Below are 18,823 nucleotides of genomic sequence, written 5' to 3'. Positions count from 1 at the left end.
GACAGAGTTCTAGGCTAGCCTCTCTCTCTAAATGGCAGGACCTGACTGACCTCCTACTATGGTCGTATTTCCTTCTGTGAGAGATGCTCAGGTGACAAGGCCCCTCAGGGCCATATTTTGGTAGGCAGGGTCCACAGGCAGCTTTCTTGCTGGGGCCTGTGGTACCCATGGGACACCTTTGTGCCAAGAAGAAGGTGCCTGCTCTAGGTTGACTCAGGCTGTAACTGAGCCTGCAGGTTGGTGAGTGAAGAGTTGTTGGAGCCCATCCTTACACCATGATAGTAGCCCTTCCAGGGCACATGGGAGCTACACCGAGGCCCAAGACACAGAGTTGGCCAGCAAGGATATGTAAACACATTTGCATAAATGCAACTTGTGAGAAGTGCCTCAAAATAAACATCCCACTGGTTGGTAGAATTCTCCAGACAAGGCAAGGGAGAGGCTTCTCCTGGAAGGTGGTGAACCTGATGGCTCAAGAGTCAGCCATGAGGTGGCATGGAGTTCCTACCAACTAGAATAACATGTGCAAACCAGGGTGGGGCAGGATTTAGTATATTTAAGACTCTGTTGGTTTAAGATTAGTGGATAATGGTGAGAAGCCCTGGGCCTCATCCCTGGGTAGCGGGAGCCACTGAGGGACATCTAGTGTGAGGGGATGGTTGGAGATACACCTACAGAGAAATCTGCCCTGTAGATTTGCAGTTATAAACAGCTGTCTGTCCTCTGCCTGCACCCCATTTCCCACTGCAGAGACAATTGCAACAGAGATGGAGAGGAGGGGTGTGTGTCTCAGACCAGCCTCTCCTTCTGAAAGGGCACTTGGAGCCAGCAGGGAAGCAACCTGGAGCCACAGCTCCCTCCCTATTGTCATGGAGGGTCTCACTGAAGCAGACCCTGCCAGGCTTCCAGGGACACATGGTGACTTTCAAGACACAGGGTCTGTCAGTCCTGCTGGTGATCAGCTCTCTGGCCTTGGTTGAGTTCCCTCCAATCTCTGGGCCTCGGTTTTTCCACCTGCGAAAGGGATCTGCTGCAGACATTGGAAGCTGTGCTGGGCAATGCATACTTCCCCTGTGTGGCTGGATAGGGCAGAATTCAAGCTACTCCTGGCTGTGCGGAAAGGAAAGGGCTCCAGAGCAGCAGTGACAGTGATGGAGCGCAGGAGGGGCGGGCTGGTTATGCAGACCGGGTGAAGTCTCTCTTCCTCCCCAGGTGTGCAGCTGACGATGCTGGGTGTGCACACCCTGCTTCTGCTCTGGGGTCTGGCCACTCCGTGCCTGGGGCTGCTTGAGACAGTGGGCACACTTGCTCGGATTGACAAAGATGAGCTGGGCAAAGGTGAGCCAAAGGCAGGTGGGCAGGCCGGGAGGGACTCAACTGTCTGCATGGGAGACATGTTCGAGCTGGGGCCGAATGCTCAACTGACAGTCTGTGAGGACCTTGTGGGTGCCGGCAGCATACGCTTGGGAAGCTTGGGCTTGCTCTCCAGTTCCTTCAGTGGCCACTGCTGCCCTTCCCTCTGAGCAGGGAACTAGGCTGTATAGGATGGCCTGGGGCTGGAGGCAGAGATGGAGAAGGGGCTGGCTGGGTCATATTCCCCCCTCTTGTTTCTGGCATGACCATCTCAGGAACAGTACAGCGTTTCCCACAGTGGGGTCTCTCCATCCTGTCCCCCCACAGTCATAGGGTCAGGCTGTGGACCTCAGGATGGGGTTGCTATGGCATTACCCCATCAAATCCCTGGATCCATTCTCTATTTTGGCCTCAGGGTAGGCCTGGGATCTGGAGCCCACGTTTAACTCAAGGCCTTCACCTTGTATTTGCTCTGACATTGGGCAAGTGCCTGTTCCTTTCCAGTCTCCTGTTTGTCTGGAGATGAAAGATGTTTGGGGAGGGGGTGTTCATTTATTCCTGACACCCCCTGGGTACCACAGGTGGAGCTACTGGGAGAAGGTCCCACCCCTTGAATGTGAAGTGTCAATCCCAGTGAAAAACAGCTCCTAAAGCTCAAAGAAAAGGGTGTCAGCCATGGTCTTGTCCTCAGGGTAGAAGAACAGTTATTGACTGTACCTCTGACCCAACCTTCTCTGCAGCCATCCAGAACTCACTGGTTGGGGGCCCTATTCTACAAAATGTATTGGGAACAGTGACATCAGTGAACCAGGGCCTCCTGGGCACAGGAGGGCTGCTTGGAGGCGGTGGCCTGCTGAGCTACGGGGGTATCTTCAGTCTTGTGCAGGAACTCTCCGGGTGAGTCCTCAGGGCTCTGAAGGGTTCTGTAGGAAGGCTTGTCTCCACTTGCTGCTGGGCAGGGGGGGTGGGGGACAGTGATCACTGGTAGGCAGTGATGGTGGTAGGGAAATGACTGTCACTCAGGGCATGGGGCTGAGACAACTCTAGTTACATGCTGTGTGACCCAGGGAAGGTTGCTTGATTTCTCTGGGCTAACCCAGGTGTCTGTCTGGCTCCTTTCCTCACCTCTTTTGTGTATCTGTTCACAAGACTCTGGCCCTGATGAGGTCCTTCTGGACCCCTCCCCACCTTCAGGGCCTCTAGGGGACACTCACTCTGTACACACCATACATTTTACTGGTTTGTCTTTGTCACCATGGCAGATTATAAGCTCAAGGAGGGGCAGAATTCTCATCTGAGCTGTACATCAGAATGCCCTCAGCATATAAACAAGTTTAGAATGAAAGAAATAAATGGCTAATATTTTTTTAGCAGAATAGTCACCTGTAGGGGTTTCTAAGTGACCCTAAACTCTGTTGGTGAGTTGGTCTACCAAATGCAGAGATCGGACAACTGTCACATCCCTCTACAGGGGGCAGAAGCCCCACCAGGAAGTTTCCCCACTGAGCTCATTCAGTGGTGGAGGGGACCGTGTTTGTGTGTATGGCTGCAGCCCATGCTGCTGGACCATGGCTGGAGTGAATCAGGGCAGTCAGTTAGCGGAGGAGCTCAGGCTTGTAATGGTAGAGGAGATGGGGGCCAGGTCCCCACATAGCTCCCTCATCTACAAAGGAGGCTAGTGACAGCCGACAGCGCTCAGCTTCACCGGGTCACTCTGAGGTAGTCCTGGGCGTTACACATGTGACAGCAGCATTGTGATGTATCCCTGGCCACAGTTGGGTAGCCACAGAGCAGGGGCATGAAGCGTCCTGTGGACACCATGATGTCAGAGCGGCATTTGTCTGCGTGCCTCGGGCCAAATAAAACCACATATGCAGTGAACACTCAATAAATGCTGCCACAGATTCCGCATCTCTTCATACCTCCTCCACTGAATGAACCTCACACGGTCCTTGCTTCAAGGAGCTGCAGAATGTGCCAAAGCCTGGCACGGCAGGGCTGTAAGATGCAGGCTGAGACCCAGGAGGGAGGACTTCCTGGACAAGGGGATGTCTAAAGTCAGGAGAGCCAGGCAGACTCAGCTAGCGGGGAGGATGCTAGGGCAAAGAGAGTCAGGACTGGGTGCTCCAGACAGGAATAGCAAGAATGGGCTGGAAGAACACCCGGCTAAGAAATCCCTTGTGGGCTGTGCTCTAGGTGGAGCTCCAATGTCACAGAGACCAAACTGGGGCTGAGGGTGCTGGGTAGGTAGGGCCTCTAGCTCTGATGCGGGGTCACATGGCTGAGAGTGAACCTTGCTGGGAATCTGCCAGCTGGGTCCACCCAGGCCCCCGGGTAGAGCGAGCAGTCCACTTCCCTTCCTCTCCAGGCTGAAGATAGAGGAACTAACTCTCCCAAAAGTGTCAGTCAAGCTGCTGCCAGGGGTTGGGGTGCAGCTGAGCCTGCACACCAAGGTTAGCCTGCGCGGCTCTGGGTGAGTGCGCTTCTGGGAACCCCATCCACTGTCCTCCTGTTTCCCCTGCCCCACCTTCCCCAGGGCAAGCCCATCCTGTTTCTCTTGGGCCCCCACTCTATTACCTTCCCCCAGAGGATTCTACCGCATGGATTTTCCCCAGGCTCCCATGGAGCTTGCCAGGCCCTCCCCCACGGCCTGAAGTGGGGAAAGGGGCCATGCAGATGGCTTTGGGAATAGGGCCCCTGCCATCCACAGGGCCCAAGGATGGAGTGGGCATGGCCTGGGTATGAAGATGGGTAAGGTCTGGGAACCAGGCCATGCTCATTTTGGGGGTCTCGCAGTCCCCTTGTGGGCCTCCTACAGCTGGCCGCAGAGGTGAATGTGTCCTCGAAGGTGGCGCTGGGCATGAGCCCACGGGGGACACCCATCCTGGTCCTTAAGCGCTGCAACACGCTCTTGGGGCGCATCAGTGTGATGTCAGGGTGAGTCTCTGGCTTGGAACACACTCACACACATTCAGCATGGGGCGCCTGTCTCCAGCTCTGTCTGAGAGCGTCACACCGCCCTGCAGTCCCCGCTTTCATCCCAGACCTGAGCTCACAACATAGCTACTCCAGACTGATGTCCTTCTCCTGCCCCTGGGGTCCCACTCAGGGCTCCCTGTCTCCCAGAATCTCTGTCCCTACACTCAACATGTAAGAGTCCCAGCTCAATCCTTGACCCGAGTGACCCTCCACTCTGGCCATTCCTCCACGCCGGGACCTCAGTGTCTCCTGTGTGTATCTGCAAGCACCTTCACACTCATCCCTTTCTGTGGGACACCCACTCACCTGCCCATACTAGTGACCGGACTCATTCCAGGGCGAGAGCAGTGCCCACGGAGGGCATGAGCCCTGCCCAAGGTCTCACACACAGATGAGACAGGCATGAAAGTCTCTGACCACTGCACTGCCCTTCCCTGGCCCACTGCTCCTCTGTCTTCCTGGCAACGTTTTCATTCCATTGAGTCTTAGCTCCTTACTTAGCTGGCTTGGTGTTAGCTGCAGGATGGGGTTCTCTGTGAAGGCTTTAGCAAGGGGATGGCAGGTGGGGTCTTCAGGTGCCTTAAACTTTAGCATTTTTCCTGACGCTCCTGTGGTGGTAGGCCCAGGGTATTTGCTGTCTTGGGATGTGGCTCTGTGGGGGTATGACCCTGCATGGTCTCCAGGCAGGCTTGAGCCCAACTACTGACATTGCTCATCCTCGGCCCCTTACTCATTTAGTACTCGTCCATTGTTTATTGCGCCCCAAGCTGAGCAAGACATCGCTGCACGTGCAGTGACTCTTGTCTACGATCGTTGTGTGAGACGGGGGGTCAGACAGTTCCGGAACACAGGCTGCCTAGTTGGCATGTGCGGGCTCCTCTCATCTGGCAGTGGCATTGGGTAGGGTGGGGCTGCCTAGCCAGGGAAGCTAAAATCTTGGGTGTCCCAAGGTAAGGCGGGGCCACAGCTTAAACACAGGTCCTCAAAGTCCCAGCCAACCTCATGAAAGAGACAACCCCGCAGGAGGAGGTGGCTGTGAAGAGACAGGAGAAAGACGGGGCCCCTGGTCCCCCTGCCCCGCCATCCACCATCGTGTCTCTTCTACCCAGGCTGCTGCCCACACCGATCTTCGGGCTTGTAGAACAGACGCTGTGCAAGGTGCTGCCCGGACTGGTGAGTGTGAGCCCTGCCAGGCTGCCAAGGGCAGTTAGCTCTGGCATCCCTAAGACACCGTGAGGAGCGCTGTGTGGGTGGCAGTGGATTGTCACCTGGACTGAAGGGAGCAGTGTGGCCACGGGAGGGGAGCTGACACCTCAGGTGGGCTCAAGGAGGTTCATCCTGACTCTAGGGCTGTGCCTGGCAATCTGGCTCTGTGTGCTGGAAGCGCTTTCAGCCGGAGCTCTCAGCCATAATTCCGGGCAGGGTTGGGGTTGTGTTTTGAGGTCAGTGTTGTGTTGTGGCATCTCTGTGTAGTTCTCGTCTGTGGCCGCCTGATCTGTAGGTTGCACCAGCTGGCCGCCTGCATCCATTCTCCTCCCAGTGTGGGCCTGGAGCTTGGGCATCAGTCTGGCCTCAGCCCTGTCTTTTGTGTCTGCCAATAACTGTGACCTTGACAGGTGGGCCCTTTGTCTCTGACCCCAACTGTGGACTGAGGTCCTGAGCTGGAGCCCTCTTGGTTGGGTAAAGAGCCTGCTTGCTGCACTCACAATGCAGGGTCCAGTGAGTGGCAGGGCAAGGTGTGGTGAGTCTTTGGGATGACAGAGAAGATGAGTTATCTGGGGACTCCTGACCACAGGCCTCTGGCTCAGCACTGGGGTGGCAGGATGGACCTGCAGCCACAGAGGGGAAAGCAGCCGCCTTGGCCTTGCCCCCATGGCCCCTGCAGTTTCTACCGTGCCTCCCCGACAACTGTTAGCACTTCCTAATGGGGCTCTTGTAAGAGACTGGGTGTGATCTGTCTCCACAACCTTCTTTGCTTTGAGCCTCAGCGTCACAGAGCCAGTCATTTTGGAGAGAGGCAGCCATATCCTGCCCCAAGCAGGGTGTGCCCTTATCTTTCTGGTGACCCCGGTCTCCTCCTCTACAGCTGTGCCCAGTGGTGGACAGTGTGCTGAGTGTGGTGAACGAGCTCTTGGGGGCTACTCTGAGTAAGTTGGGGCCCCGCCCCTCCTCTGTGTTCCTTCTGTCTGCCTTCCCTCGCCATTGAGCCATGGAAGGAAGTGGGGGAGGAAGGTTCTCCTCTTCCTCAGGCTGTCTACTTCGGGAAGACTCTTGGAGAAGCCCTAAGGTGGAGACCTAGGAAGAGGTCTTGGGGGGATGTCTGAGGAGGAGCCCAGCTGCCCCAGAGCCTTATGGAGACCTCTGTGCTCAGGGAAGCGTTAGAAGACAGAAAAGGATGTGCTGTGGCCACCCCTCCTTCAGGGAGGCTGTGGGAGGCAGGGAGTCATGGATTAGTTCCAGCAGTCCTGAGAACTGGAGCACAGGCCTTGCCATTCCGTGTGGCCTTGGGCTGTGCACCTCCACCGCTGGGTGAAGTGGGGTGACTGCATCACCCGAATGAGTTCTGGGTAAAGGGTAAGTGTGCAACAGGTGCTCAATGACTGCCGGTGGCGCTGTCCCTGGGGGCTGGGTTGAGGTCTTCCTGTCTGCCCTCTTTCCTGCAGGCCTGGTGCCCCTTGGGCCTCTGGGGTCTGTGGAGTTCACTCTTGCTACATTGCCCCTAATCTCCAACCAGTACATTGAGCTGGATGTGAATGTGAGTGCCCCAAGGCCAGGGCAGCGGGGTTCCTGGTGGAGCCCCAGAGGTGGATGGGAATGCTGGGCAAGGCTGGGAGGCTGAGCAGTCATGGACCCTCCTGTCTCTGCCTCCTGCCCGGTAGCCCATCGTGAAGAGCATAGCTGGTGATGTCATTGATTTCCCCAAGCCACGCCTCCCAATCAAGGTGCCCCCCAAGGAGGACCATACCTCCCAAGTGACTGTCCCACTCTACCTCTTCAGCACCGTGTTTGGGCTCCTGCAGACCAATGGTGCCCTTGACCTAGACATCACTCCTGAGATGGTGAGTGGGACATGGGGACGCTGGGTAGGGACACCTGCTCGCCAGCCTTGGCAGGGCTGCCTCTGAGGTTTCCCATCATCACTCCTAGCCTTGCTTCCAAAAGGAAAGGGCACGGGCCCAGTGGGACCGCATTTCCTAACATTTTAGCCAGAGCTGGCAAGCTTGTGTGACCCCCTGACTTATAAGGCCTGGAAGTGGTTTCAGGAGCGACCACCGCGGTGATGGACAAGAGCTTTTCCGACAGTGTGGTCCAGCAGTAATGAGAGGGGACTGCTCTCAGGCAGCTCGGCTGCACATCCTGAACGTCCTGGACCACCCTTAGCCAAGGGAAGATGCTGGGCAGAGCCTTAGCATCACTTGTGTGAAGTGAGGGCAGCCTTAGCCCGGCCGCTGAGCTGCCGGGTGGACTGTGTGAAGGAAGCTGGGAAGAGCGTGCAGCATGCTCCTGGCACCTAGCACAGTGTCAGCCTCGATTGTCACTAAATAGTGGGAGAGTCTGGAGTGAGCAGAGGAGGGAGGGCACAGTCCCCTGTCTTGCACCTGTCCCCTGGGATTCCTTTCTTCTCCACTAACCTTTTGTTTGCTCTCATGTCCAGATTTCCAGAAATATCCTATTTACAACCACCGACCTGGCATCTTTGGCCCCTGAGGTGAGTGGCCCTCTTAGGGGTTCATTCCACCGGTGTGGCTCCTCCCCCTTGAATCTGAATGGACCCTAGAAATTTCCTCAGGCACCCATAGTTAATACTGAGTCCAAACTTATACCCAAGTGTGGAGTGCTAACACCATATCCTTTTCTGATAGCAAAACTGGCTTAGAAAGGAAAGAACCAGCATGTCTCAGAAACCACCTGAGTCCTGTGGTCATGGCCGCTCCAGCAAGCAGAGAACAGGGGCGTCTTCCCAGACTACAGATTTATAATTACACCATTCTGAATCTCATAGTGACCCCCATCCTTTGAGAAGTGATGGGAATCAGGAGAGTACAGCAGCTTAGAGGACAGAGGCATGGCCTGCAGGACACCTGAATGCTGGGGTTTGAGGGCCGGTGCCCCAAGCCCAGATTCCCGAGTTACCGAATTATCAACCCAGGGGATCATAAGATCCACCCTCAAGGGTTCCTCAGACATGAAGATGTCCCCTGCTCTTAGCCTTCTCTGTCCTGGAGAGGCAAAGGAGAGGGGTCATGGAGGTGGAGATAGTGGACATGATCCACTCGGCAGGCCCAGCTTCCGAGTAATTTAAATGAGACCCGCCACTGCGCAGCTGGGAGAGTTAGAAATCATCTGAAGTTGAAATGATGTTAGGGATCTTAGGGTAGCAGCAGCGCCTGAGAGGGGTTGGATGGAGGGGCAGAGGACCAGGTGGGGTGGTATGGGGAGGGGTGAGGTGGGTGTGGCTGATGAGTTGGTTGTGGAAGACAAGGTCTGTGAGTTTCTGGGCTGAAGGGCAGAGGAGGCTCAGGAGAGGAGGGGGCTGGGTATGGACCCTCAGGAGAACCTCTTGATGGCAGGAGGAAAATGCAAGAGTGGCTGGGTGGCAGAGAAAACCAGGAAGACCCTCGGGGGCAGCAGCGGATGTTCGTTGTTTTATTTTTGATACAGAGCCGAGTGTAGCCCATGTCATCCTTGAACTTGTTATTTAGCCTAGGCTGGCCTTAAATCTTGGTCTTTCCATTTCTCACTCCCGTGTGCTGTGATTTTAGATGTGTTCCCCATGCCCAGCTTGCTTGGGGAAGATCTGGCCTGTGAGTGAGACAAGAGTCTGATTTGGTGGCCCCACGGCTTACATGATGGGGCGAAGTGCCTGCTGTCCTAGCCTGTAATCTCCCTGCCCAGCATGGGACCTAGAAGATGGTCAATGTGTGGACTGGCCACTTCTAATACTGGGCCCCTAAGCTGCCTTCATGCCCTTGCTCTTTTCTTATCTCTCCCAGGCTCTGGGGAAACTGCCTCCTGGCCAGCACCTCCTGCTTTCGCTACGGGTGTCAAAAGCTCCCATGGTCCTGCTGCAGAACAAGAAGGCCACAGTCTCCATCCCAGCCTCTATTCATGTGCTGTCTTCCATCCCTCAAGGAACTCCTGTAGCCCTTTTCCAGCTGAATGGGGTGAGCAGCTGAGGGGTGGTTGGGGAGCCCTACTTTAAACACCAAGACCTCCCACATCATCCCTGAACTAAGCCCAACTCTTTTGCCTGCTTCCCACCAGCCCAGTGGGCCCACTCTGTTTCTTCAAGTCCCGGGAGTTGCTCCTCAGTGGCCTGCCTCTGCTCAGGCACGTCCTGAGGAACCTGCTTCTTGCCTCAGCCTGCTCATCCCAGCATGCCTTGTGCTCTGCCTGCCCTGGCTGTCTCTTCTGCTATCTCCCTAGGCTAACTCCGAGTGTCCCTGGGGAACCTCTAGATTCCCTCAGGAGTTAAACAGAAGGTCCTGGTCTGCAGCTCAAAACACCCACAGCTCCTGACACACAATAGGCCCAGAGCGGCCCATGGCAGGAACAGTCAGAGGCTCTCCAGGAATCTGGGTGACTGGCCCCGTGCCTTGCAGAGTCAGAGAAAACATCTGCTCACTTTTCTTTTCAGGTTATGATTCTAAATGCCCACCTGGTTCCATCCACTACCAAGCTGCACATATCCCTGTCCCTGGAAAGGTAATGTGGAGGCTAGGATGTCTGTCCCTCTCCCTAGACACAAGACTCAGAGACTGGCTAAAACAGGGGTCACTTGGTGTCGGTGAGCTGGGTATTTAGCAGATTTATCTCACCTTAGGGCCTGCAGGGAGGGGACATGGTGGTCACTACAGACCAAGCAGCAGGGCCTCAGAGCAGGTGGCCCTGACTAGCTCCCCTGCAGCTCCCTCTCCTCAGAGACTGGCTCTGGCAGGAGCCTGCCCATGACACAGAGGCTGCATCATAGCCCTGAGGCTGACCACAGGGACATGTGTCTCAGAGTGCTGGCAGATGCTCCTGCCTTCCTCAGATCCCTCATCCCTGTCCCATGTTAAGTGGACATCAAGAGAATCCAAACAGCCAAGATGAAGGTGGAAGACCATTCTCATACTTTTACACTATTGGCCAGGCTCAGGCAATGGGTCTGTAATCCGGGCCTCCCTCTCCAGCTGGTGTTCTGGCCATGGTGAGGTCTGTCTGCCGCCTTCCCCAGTTGTAGAGAATTTCTAAGGTGTCTTTGAGACATACCTGTCCTGAGCCACAGCCCCCAGTATGTCTCTCCCTGCTCCGGTATAACCCTGTGCTTCCATCGCGGCCCTTCTCAACCAGTTCAGCTGCCTGCTCACCTCTGCCTCCTGGTGGCACTTCATGACATGGCACTCCAGAGGTGAAGATAGAGGTTGGCCCGGCCATTAGTGAGCAGCTGCTGGATGCAGACTGATCCATGTGCAGTGTCAGGCTAGGGGAAGGCTGCTCATACACACAGACAGCTGGGAAATTCCTAGGAGGGGTCTGTGATGTCTCAGAAGGGAAGAGAGGGCCTTTCAGTCCATTTCGCAGGGAAGAAAACAGAGACCCTGGGCAAAGGCTGGAGAGAGATGAGCTAGGCCTAAGTCATGTTTCCTGTCTCTGGAAAGGCATGACTGGGGTGGGCTGGGGTGGGTTGGGCCAAACAGATCTCAGCAGGGAGTGAGGAGCGGCCAGAACCTCTCAGCATCTCTCTTCTCTCTGCCAGGCTGAAGGTCCAGCTGGCCTCCTCCTTTTCCCAACCGTTTGATGTAAGTTCTGGGGAGAAGGAGCTTGGCAGAGGGCACAGCATTCGGAAGGGGGGTAGGGGCTGAGTCAAGGTCATGGCTGCCTCTGTGTGGGCCCAGCCCCAGTGAATCAGAGAAGAAAACCAGAGGAAGTGTGCTGGTGTGCATGCTTGTGTGTGCCTGTGTGCATGTGTTTGTGTATGCATTCGTGTGTGCAAGTGACACTAGTCATCTTAGGAAAGCAAGCTAATCCCATGTTTTTCCAAGGTCTTGGACCCTCACAATTGTTAACATCCAAAGGCCCACAAGGTCCAAAGATCTGGAACTTCACACAAAGTCCTGAGTCCGGAAAGTCCTGCTTCTTAGACTTCTGAGGTTCTGAAATCTCAGGGACAGCCTCAGATTCTAGAATGATCTGAGGGCTCCTAAACTGTCCTAGATCCTAAGCTCAGACTTCACAGAGTTCTACTAGAGCTGGGTGCATGTCCTTCTCTCTTTCTCAGGCACACCCACCCTAACCCACAGAATCTCCTAGAAGAGAATATCTTCCAAGAGCTTGGGCTAAGGGTGAAGCCTGCATTAACTTTGATATTACTGGGTTACACAGTCCAATCCAAGGGCCCCGTTATCTGCCAGGAACTGTTTCTTTAGGCTTGCTGGAGGCTTCTGGGCCTCTCGTTTCCTGTGAAGCCCCTCCCACACCATCCTCTGTTGCAGGCATCCCGTCTAGAAGAATGGCTCAGCGACGTGATCCGGGCTGCCTACATGCAGAGGCTCAATGGTAAGGCTGAACTGGAGACTGACTTGCTCCTTGCTCCCTTGCTCTGATGAGAATACTGAGGCCATAGAGATGCCGGTGTTTCATTCATGCAGCAAGGACCAGCACCATCATGCTCTCCTTTGGGCCTCCAAAGCTAACCTCACTCAGGCCCTGCTTAAGCTCCCACTGTCAAGTGGGAAGCAGCCATATCAACCAATGGCTAGACCGGAGATGGCACAGGATGTAGGGACTGATGCCTCTAGATGTGGCTGAAGGGGTACCACAAACATGACATAGAAAAAAGGGCGTTGTCTTGTTTTGTTTGGGTATGGTGGGGTAAGTAGGAATTTGCCAACAAGAAGCTGAGTTCCCACAGGGAACTGTCATCAGGGTCTGAGAAACCCCCGTCTTTGTCTTCAACCGTTTTCTCTTCACAGAACATCTGGAGGTTGGAATACCCCTGCCCAAGATTCTCAACCTCAACTTTGCCAATTCAGCAGTAGACATCATTGAGGTGAGCGTCCCCTCATGCCCCCAGATGACACTTTAGCTTATGTTTGACACCTCTGAGGATCATGCCCTGCCCATCCTCTGGCCTGCCTCTGTATCATTTCTATATAGCTCAGGGAATCACAAACCACTTACCTCAGAAATAGCAAATACATAGCACATGTATATCTACCTTTTCCTTCCTTGCCCATGGCAGACACTGTCAATCAATCACAGAATTTTGTTGAATTAAGTAAGTAAAACATGTCTGACCTGAAGAACGGCCCTCAGATATACTCACAGAATCATAGTTCTTCGGTTCATGGATAGCAAATACTTGTGCTATCCTTCCTTCATCTTGTTCCCATGGCAGGCCTGATTAATAGATTGTGACACTGACCCCTCCCCCTTTTGTCTGACAAAAACCTGTTCAAATCATCATATTTTTGAGTCTTGAGATAGTTCTTTCTGTACTAATTTTTAAAGTGAGGATGAAGGCCAAGGGGATGTCAAGGTTTTTCAGGATGTTATTGGTAAAAATGGCCCTTGAAATTAAGTCTGAGTCAGCAACCTGACCCACGCTAGACTCACTCACCTGCTCACCCCTCATTTAATGCTGAGTCTTAGGTCAAGCAGGCGGCTAATTATGGGATGAGGCAGGCATGTGGGGCTGGGGCTTGGAGACCTAACTGAGAATTCCTGTTCTTACAGAATGCTGTTGTGCTCACTGTGGCCCCGTGAGGCAGTGTGGCTGATGCTCTCCCTGTTCACTGCAGAGTCCTGTTTGTCCGCCTACTCTGCCTCAGTTTCCCTCCCAGTCTCTAGCCTGCACTGGTGACAGTATAAGTGCCCCTTGTCCACTTGGGCCCACCTTACCTCTGTCCCTGTGACTCTGCCTGTTTTTTTGGGGAGGAAGGGTGGTGTTGGGTGTGTGTGTGTGTGTGTGTGTGTGTGTGTGTGTGTGTGTGTGGCCAAGTGGCCACATATCTGCCTCAGAAAGCACATGGTACCTTGGTTCAGTCCCAGCTTCAATAAACTGATCCTTGTGCCTGCTGGCTGGTTTGTTCCCTAGCGACACAGGAACAGCGTTGGCCTTGGCCTCCAATGACCTCTCTCATCCTTAGCAGGAGCTCCTGAGAGGTGAGAGGACCTGGAGCCTGGTTCTTGGAGTGCTGAGTTCCAGCCCATGCACCTGGCCTGAGCAGCCTCTGGTCCTTGTCCTGCCTCCCTGACTCTTCCTTCCCCTCCCTGTCATCCATCCTCCACTCTCCATCAGAACTTGTGTCTCTGAGTTTTGGACACCTCTCAGAAGGGCATAGGAGCTGAATTTTTGAGAGGAGAATAGGATTTTTTCCAGGGAGAAGAGGAGGCTAGAACTCTGTGAAGCAAGGCTGAGTGAGGCTTGCCCAGCCCTGGAGAGACACCCATTGACTCAGGAGAAGACAGGGATGTTCCTAGCACAAGAGAGCGCTGCCAAATTCTCTTGACACACGTGATGGTCAGCTTCATTCACCAGTGTGACAACTCTCTAGGGGACATAGTTGCTATGGATTGCAACTGAGGCAGACATCATGGTGCTGGGAGTGTGTCAGAGGAGACATTCACCCACTGTCAGGAAACAGTGGGAGAATTCCTTCTTCCCCCTTCCTTTCCTGTTCCCTGGGCTTCCTGTCTACAGGAAGACCTGCTCATATCTGGGGTGGGTCTCCCCTTGAGCTCATCACTCAAACAAATCCATGGGAGGTTTTCCTAATCTTTCTGGCATCACCCAATATACATGGCAGGAAGCTGTCCAAATTCCTACTCAGTGGTCCAGGCAGTCTCCTACTGCATCTATAGGGGCTCAGATGCCTGGCCTTGGACTCTGTCTCAGTCCCATGTGTGCTCGTGGACTGTAGCAGGGTGTCTAAGACTGGCTGGTTTACAATGAACAGGAATTTACTGGCTTGCCATTCTAGAGGATAGGATGTCTGAGTTAGAGGGGCTGGTGTCTGCTGGGGTTCTTGCTGTGCCATCCCATAATGCCTGACAAAGCCAAGGACAGGAAAGAGATAAAGAGGTAGAGGAAGGGAGGGAGGAAGAAGGAGGAACAGGAGGAGGGAAAGGGAGAGGAAAAGTGAGAGGAAGAGGGAGAGAGAGAGAGAGAGAAAATCCTTTCTTTAGAAACTGTTCACTGAGGAACCCACCCCTTGCCTGCTGGAGTGGTATGCATCACCCTTGAGATTGGAGGACCCATAAGCCTAACACCCCCGACGGCCCCGTCACTTGGCCTCACCACACAGGGAACACACTCAGATGACAGCAGGTGCTTGTCTGTGGCACAGGGATGTCACAGTTCTCACCCAGGTCACCAGGGGGCTAAGCAGTCAGCCCCGGTCGGGTGCAGGCAAGCGGGCCCGGCACGCATAAGTGAGTATGGACCTGGCTGGGCCTTCAGATGGCTGCTTCTTCCGGGAACTTCTTCCTGAATCAGGCTGGAAGCCCTGCTCCTGCCGTTGGGGTTCTTAGTGTCCCTGTCAAGGCACTCAGTCTAATTCTCATACTTGACTGAGAATCCCCCAAAGTCAGGGACAGAGTGTGCATACCACCCCACCAGGCACCAGCTTCCACAGTGCCCAGACTGGGTAGGGTTTCCATGCTGCTATGGTTTAAGTGGGAAATGTTCCCACAGGGCTCATGTGTTAAATCTTGATCCCCAGCCGGTGGGCATATTGGGAAGTGATTTCATCATGAAGGCACTGGCTTCATGGCTTGGTCTATACAAGGGTACAAAGCTTAACAGGACATAGCAACTGGGTCTCGTTGGAGGCCATTCCTCTCAAGAGTGTATCTTGTTCCTTGCCCCTTCCTTTGCCTTTTCTGATTCCTGCTCCTCATGGGACGAACAGCTTTCCTCTTTCAAGTCCTTCGGCTGCGATGTTCCATCATTCCACAGGCCAAAAGTCAATGGAGCCAGTTGACCGTAGGCCGAGACCTCAGAGCTTCTTTTATTTTCCTCGAGTGTTTTGTCACAGTAATGGAAAAACTGGCACTATACATCCTGTTTTTCCCATTGGATTTCACTTCAGCTTCAATGGTGAGGCCCTGAGAAGGGTCAGACAGATCCTAGGTGGCAGAAGCAGGAAGTTTGTGACTCAAATACGATCCTGGTGACCCTAACCCCAGAGCTGGGCTGCTCATGGTGACATTGTGGCACCGTGCTGCTGTCGTCACACCCTCACTAAGGGCCAAGCACAGTCCATATGCTCTTGCATTCTTATGTTATCAACTTCCTGAATTAGCCTTGCTTTCTAGTCACTGTACAGGAAACTAAGGCCCAGGGAACCTACGAGACAAGCCAAGGCTATACAGAGCAGGATTTGAACTCAGTGTCTCTCCTCTAGGTACAGAACCCAGGCTCTGAACTTCCACTTGTAGGATAGGGGATAGGACATGGTGTGAAAATGACCCCTGTGGACAGACCTGGTGAACTGACCATTCATACAGGAGACAGTGCCAAGGGGAGGCATTCACGGTGGACTGGGGGCTGTTTTCTGTCCCAACAGTGTGACCCAGCACACATGTACACACTTGGATCCCTGCACAGCTGGGTCACCTTCAGGGTGAGCCACCTCCTGGGAGATCTGGACCTCCTTCTGCCATGCTCACGTCACAGCTTGGCTCTAGACAAAGGGCCTTTTGGACTGTAAGTCCAGGTGATCTCCCGGGCGCCGCTGCACTAATCCTTCCAGGAAGGCCAAGGTGGCCCCAGGAGGCAGGCCAGCTTCAGAGCCAGCCTGGCCTCAGCACTGAAGGCGTAAGAGAGTCTGAAGGATGGACAACAGCCGCCCTCAGGTAGCCACCGTGCTTGGACCTCAGCCGGTCACATGGGCTTCTGCTTCCTCGGGTGAGGAAACGGTGATAGATGTGTTTGCTTAGGAAGCACGATTCCTTGGTGCCAGGCAGTAGAAAGTCAGATCTTACAGAATGGAGACCCAGTGACGCAGATGGGAATCATCATCTTCAAATGTCACTCCTAATCTTTTCATGACACAGAGATGCTGACAGAAGCACAGGGAAGAGCAGGTGCGGTCCAAACTGGTGCTCAGAGTAAGGTGAGCAGAAACCATTCCACACAGGGCCATTGCTCTCATTGGAGGAATCATGAGGGCCTGTCAGAGCTTCCTGGGGCTTCATGCATGATCCAGACTTTTCCTACATAATCTTCCACATTCTTCACGGTGCAGAGCCAGACTGAGGCCAGGGAGGGGGAAGTCACTCTGGTTGTGAGGGTGAATGTAAACCCCAGGGTCCCTCTGGTCCTCATGGGGTTTAGAGAGCTCATCTGGGATTTCTTTTTTATGCCCTGTGTGGCTTTGTGGAGCCTGCAAGGGCCCTAGATGGTGAATGATGCTGAGAAAGCCCTGTCCCTAAAAGCACTGTGTGCCAGGTCCCATCTCTAGCTGTGGTCTGCTCCTCACTCTGAAACAGACGAGGCCAGCGCCGAGGACAGAGCTCAGCTGGTTGAGGGCTCGCTAAGATCATGCAGAAAGTCTTGGGTTCAATCCTCAGCACCACATAGGCCACGTATGGGTATGGTGATGACTGACTGCAGGTCTCAGTCAGGTGAGTGCAGGAGGCTCAGAAGTTCAAGGTTAGCCTCAGCTAACCCCCCAAAGGCCCCAAATAAGCCTGACAAGGCAGGGGTTGCTGCCATCTGCCCCACTGAAATAATGTAGACTTGGAGAGCACAGGCTCATGCAGCATGAACCTCAGGTGCAATCTACCTACAGGCCACCTGGAAGAGGCAGTACCCACCTTGGGAGGGGTGAGAACCCAGATGTGCTCACCCGAAGGCCTCTCTGAGATCTCCGAGAGTGTACCCAGATCAGTGTGATAAACCCCAGCTCATGTGACACCATCCGGGGCTGGGCACAAACCACAAACTGTTGTGGTTTTGGGGCTCAATGCTCAAGTTGTAGAGAAAATCTGAATTCCGGTCTCTCATAATTACATGGCCCTTCCCCGTCTGGGTCCCCGCTCACACTGTGGCCACTTTATAAAGCTGACCTGTGACCAGACGCAGCCCATAGCAGAGGCCTGGGCAACGGACCTCTCAGGATTGACTTGCTCGACCCCTCGGGGGTAAGAAGGGTCCCTTCTCTGTCACAGGTCCAGGATGGTAGGGGAGCCATAGGTCTAGTGAGGGGATGAGAAATCCCACCCTGCATGCTCACAGGGAAGCCCTGCCAGCTGTCAAGAGCTCAGATATCAGCAAGTAGGCCCAAATCAGGACATACATATTATGTAAAAGCTGCACCCAGCTTTCCCAGGACTGTGGGCCCTCTGGGACTTTTATCATCTCTGTGGTACTTTTCAGTTGTTTGCTAATGCTGGAAATGCTTCCACTGCTCTCCATTTTTTTTAAATGAAAAGTTCTATCTATCTATCTATCTATCTATCTATCTATCTATCTATCTATCTATCTATCTTAATGCAGAGTTCTTTAGGCATGAGGTCAGGATGAGGTGAGGAAGCTAGAAAAAAAATCTGGAACATAACAGTTTTTAATATTCTGGAGAAATGAGTGTCTCCCAAGCTCTTAGGATGAGATGGGTGAAAGGAGCACATGGAGCTCAGAAGTTTGGTGAAATTCAGGAGTGGTGGGAACAGGTTAAAGAGACGAGAATGTCTAAGTGGAAGGAGCCGACACTAACAATGGAAGCGGCTCATATTCTGAGGCGGACGAATGAGCAGTCTGGGAGGATGAGCATGGCAAGGACATGGAGGCAGCCAACGTTTCCTGGAAGGCGATCAGCTGAGTACAAATCAGGTGTCCCCCCATCTCAGCATGCCCCTCACTTCCTAAGGGTCTGAGGTGACTGTCCTGAAACAAGAGCAACAGCTGCCCTTACTAAGCACCTGTTTCGTGGCTTAGATACCTCACGTTTGTGGCTACAAATTAGAGGTCCAAAAGGCCTAGTCTTTTGCCTAGGGACCAGAATCTAGATGGCTCTGATTTAGAGCCATGGTCTTCAGCATATCGTGTGGACCCCGCTGCACCAAGGGAAGGAAGACTGGAAGTACAGAAGAGCACCCTGACGGATGTGTTGATGAGTGGAAGGATGGATGGATTAATGCATGGTGGATGGATTAATGGATGAATAGATTACAGTGTTTCTCAACCTGTGAGTCTTGACCTCTTTGGCAAACCTCTGTCTCCAAAAAAATATTTACATTGTGATTTATAACAGTAGCAAAACAACAGTTATCAATGGCAAGAAAAATAATTTTATGGTTGGGGGGTCACCACAGCATAAGGAATTAGAGGGTTTCAGCGTTAGGAAGATTAATGGATGGGTGGATTGTCTAGCTGAGTGTCTATCTATTGTCTATCTATCTATCTATCTATCTATCTATCTATCTATCTATCTATCTATCTTAATGCAGAGTTCTTTAGGCATGAGGTCTGGATTGTCTAGCTGCTTAGAAAACAGATAGGAAA

The 18,823-nt window shown here is 53.6% G+C and overlaps 1 protein-coding gene across 1 annotated transcript; it reads left to right on the top strand.

Moving 5' to 3' along the window:
- The first annotated feature begins 1,226 nt into the window (after positions 1–1,226).
- Bpifb3 (BPI fold containing family B member 3) lies at positions 1,227–13,329 on the top strand. The gene is made up of 15 exons (XM_021639717.2): positions 1,227–1,338; positions 2,094–2,250; positions 3,722–3,826; positions 4,150–4,290; positions 5,442–5,505; positions 6,419–6,479; positions 6,996–7,087; positions 7,212–7,391; positions 7,988–8,041; positions 9,327–9,497; positions 9,971–10,038; positions 11,072–11,114; positions 11,808–11,871; positions 12,288–12,364; positions 13,051–13,329. The coding sequence occupies exons 1-15, from the start codon at positions 1,227–1,229 to the stop codon at positions 13,078–13,080; spliced, it is 1,419 nt and encodes a 472-aa protein (XP_021495392.2). The 3' UTR covers positions 13,081–13,329.
- Positions 13,330–18,823: the final 5,494 nt, after the last annotated feature.

The sequence above is a fragment of the Meriones unguiculatus genome, chromosome 4 (assembly GCF_030254825.1).
Source record: "Meriones unguiculatus strain TT.TT164.6M chromosome 4, Bangor_MerUng_6.1, whole genome shotgun sequence".
Lineage (NCBI taxonomy): Eukaryota > Metazoa > Chordata > Mammalia > Rodentia > Muridae > Meriones > Meriones unguiculatus.
This window is presented reverse-complemented; position numbering and strand designations above follow the sequence as displayed.

Coding starts and splice junctions, on each gene's coding strand:
- Bpifb3 (XM_021639717.2), top strand. CDS start 1,227: ATGCTGGGTGTGCACACCCTGCTTCTGCTCTGGGGTCTGGCCACTCCG. Junction 4,291..5,441: donor CGCATCAGTGTGATGTCAGG/GTGAGTCTCTGG, acceptor TCTTCTACCCAG/GCTGCTGCCCACACCGATCT. Junction 7,088..7,211: donor ACATTGAGCTGGATGTGAAT/GTGAGTGCCCCA, acceptor CCTGCCCGGTAG/CCCATCGTGAAGAGCATAGC.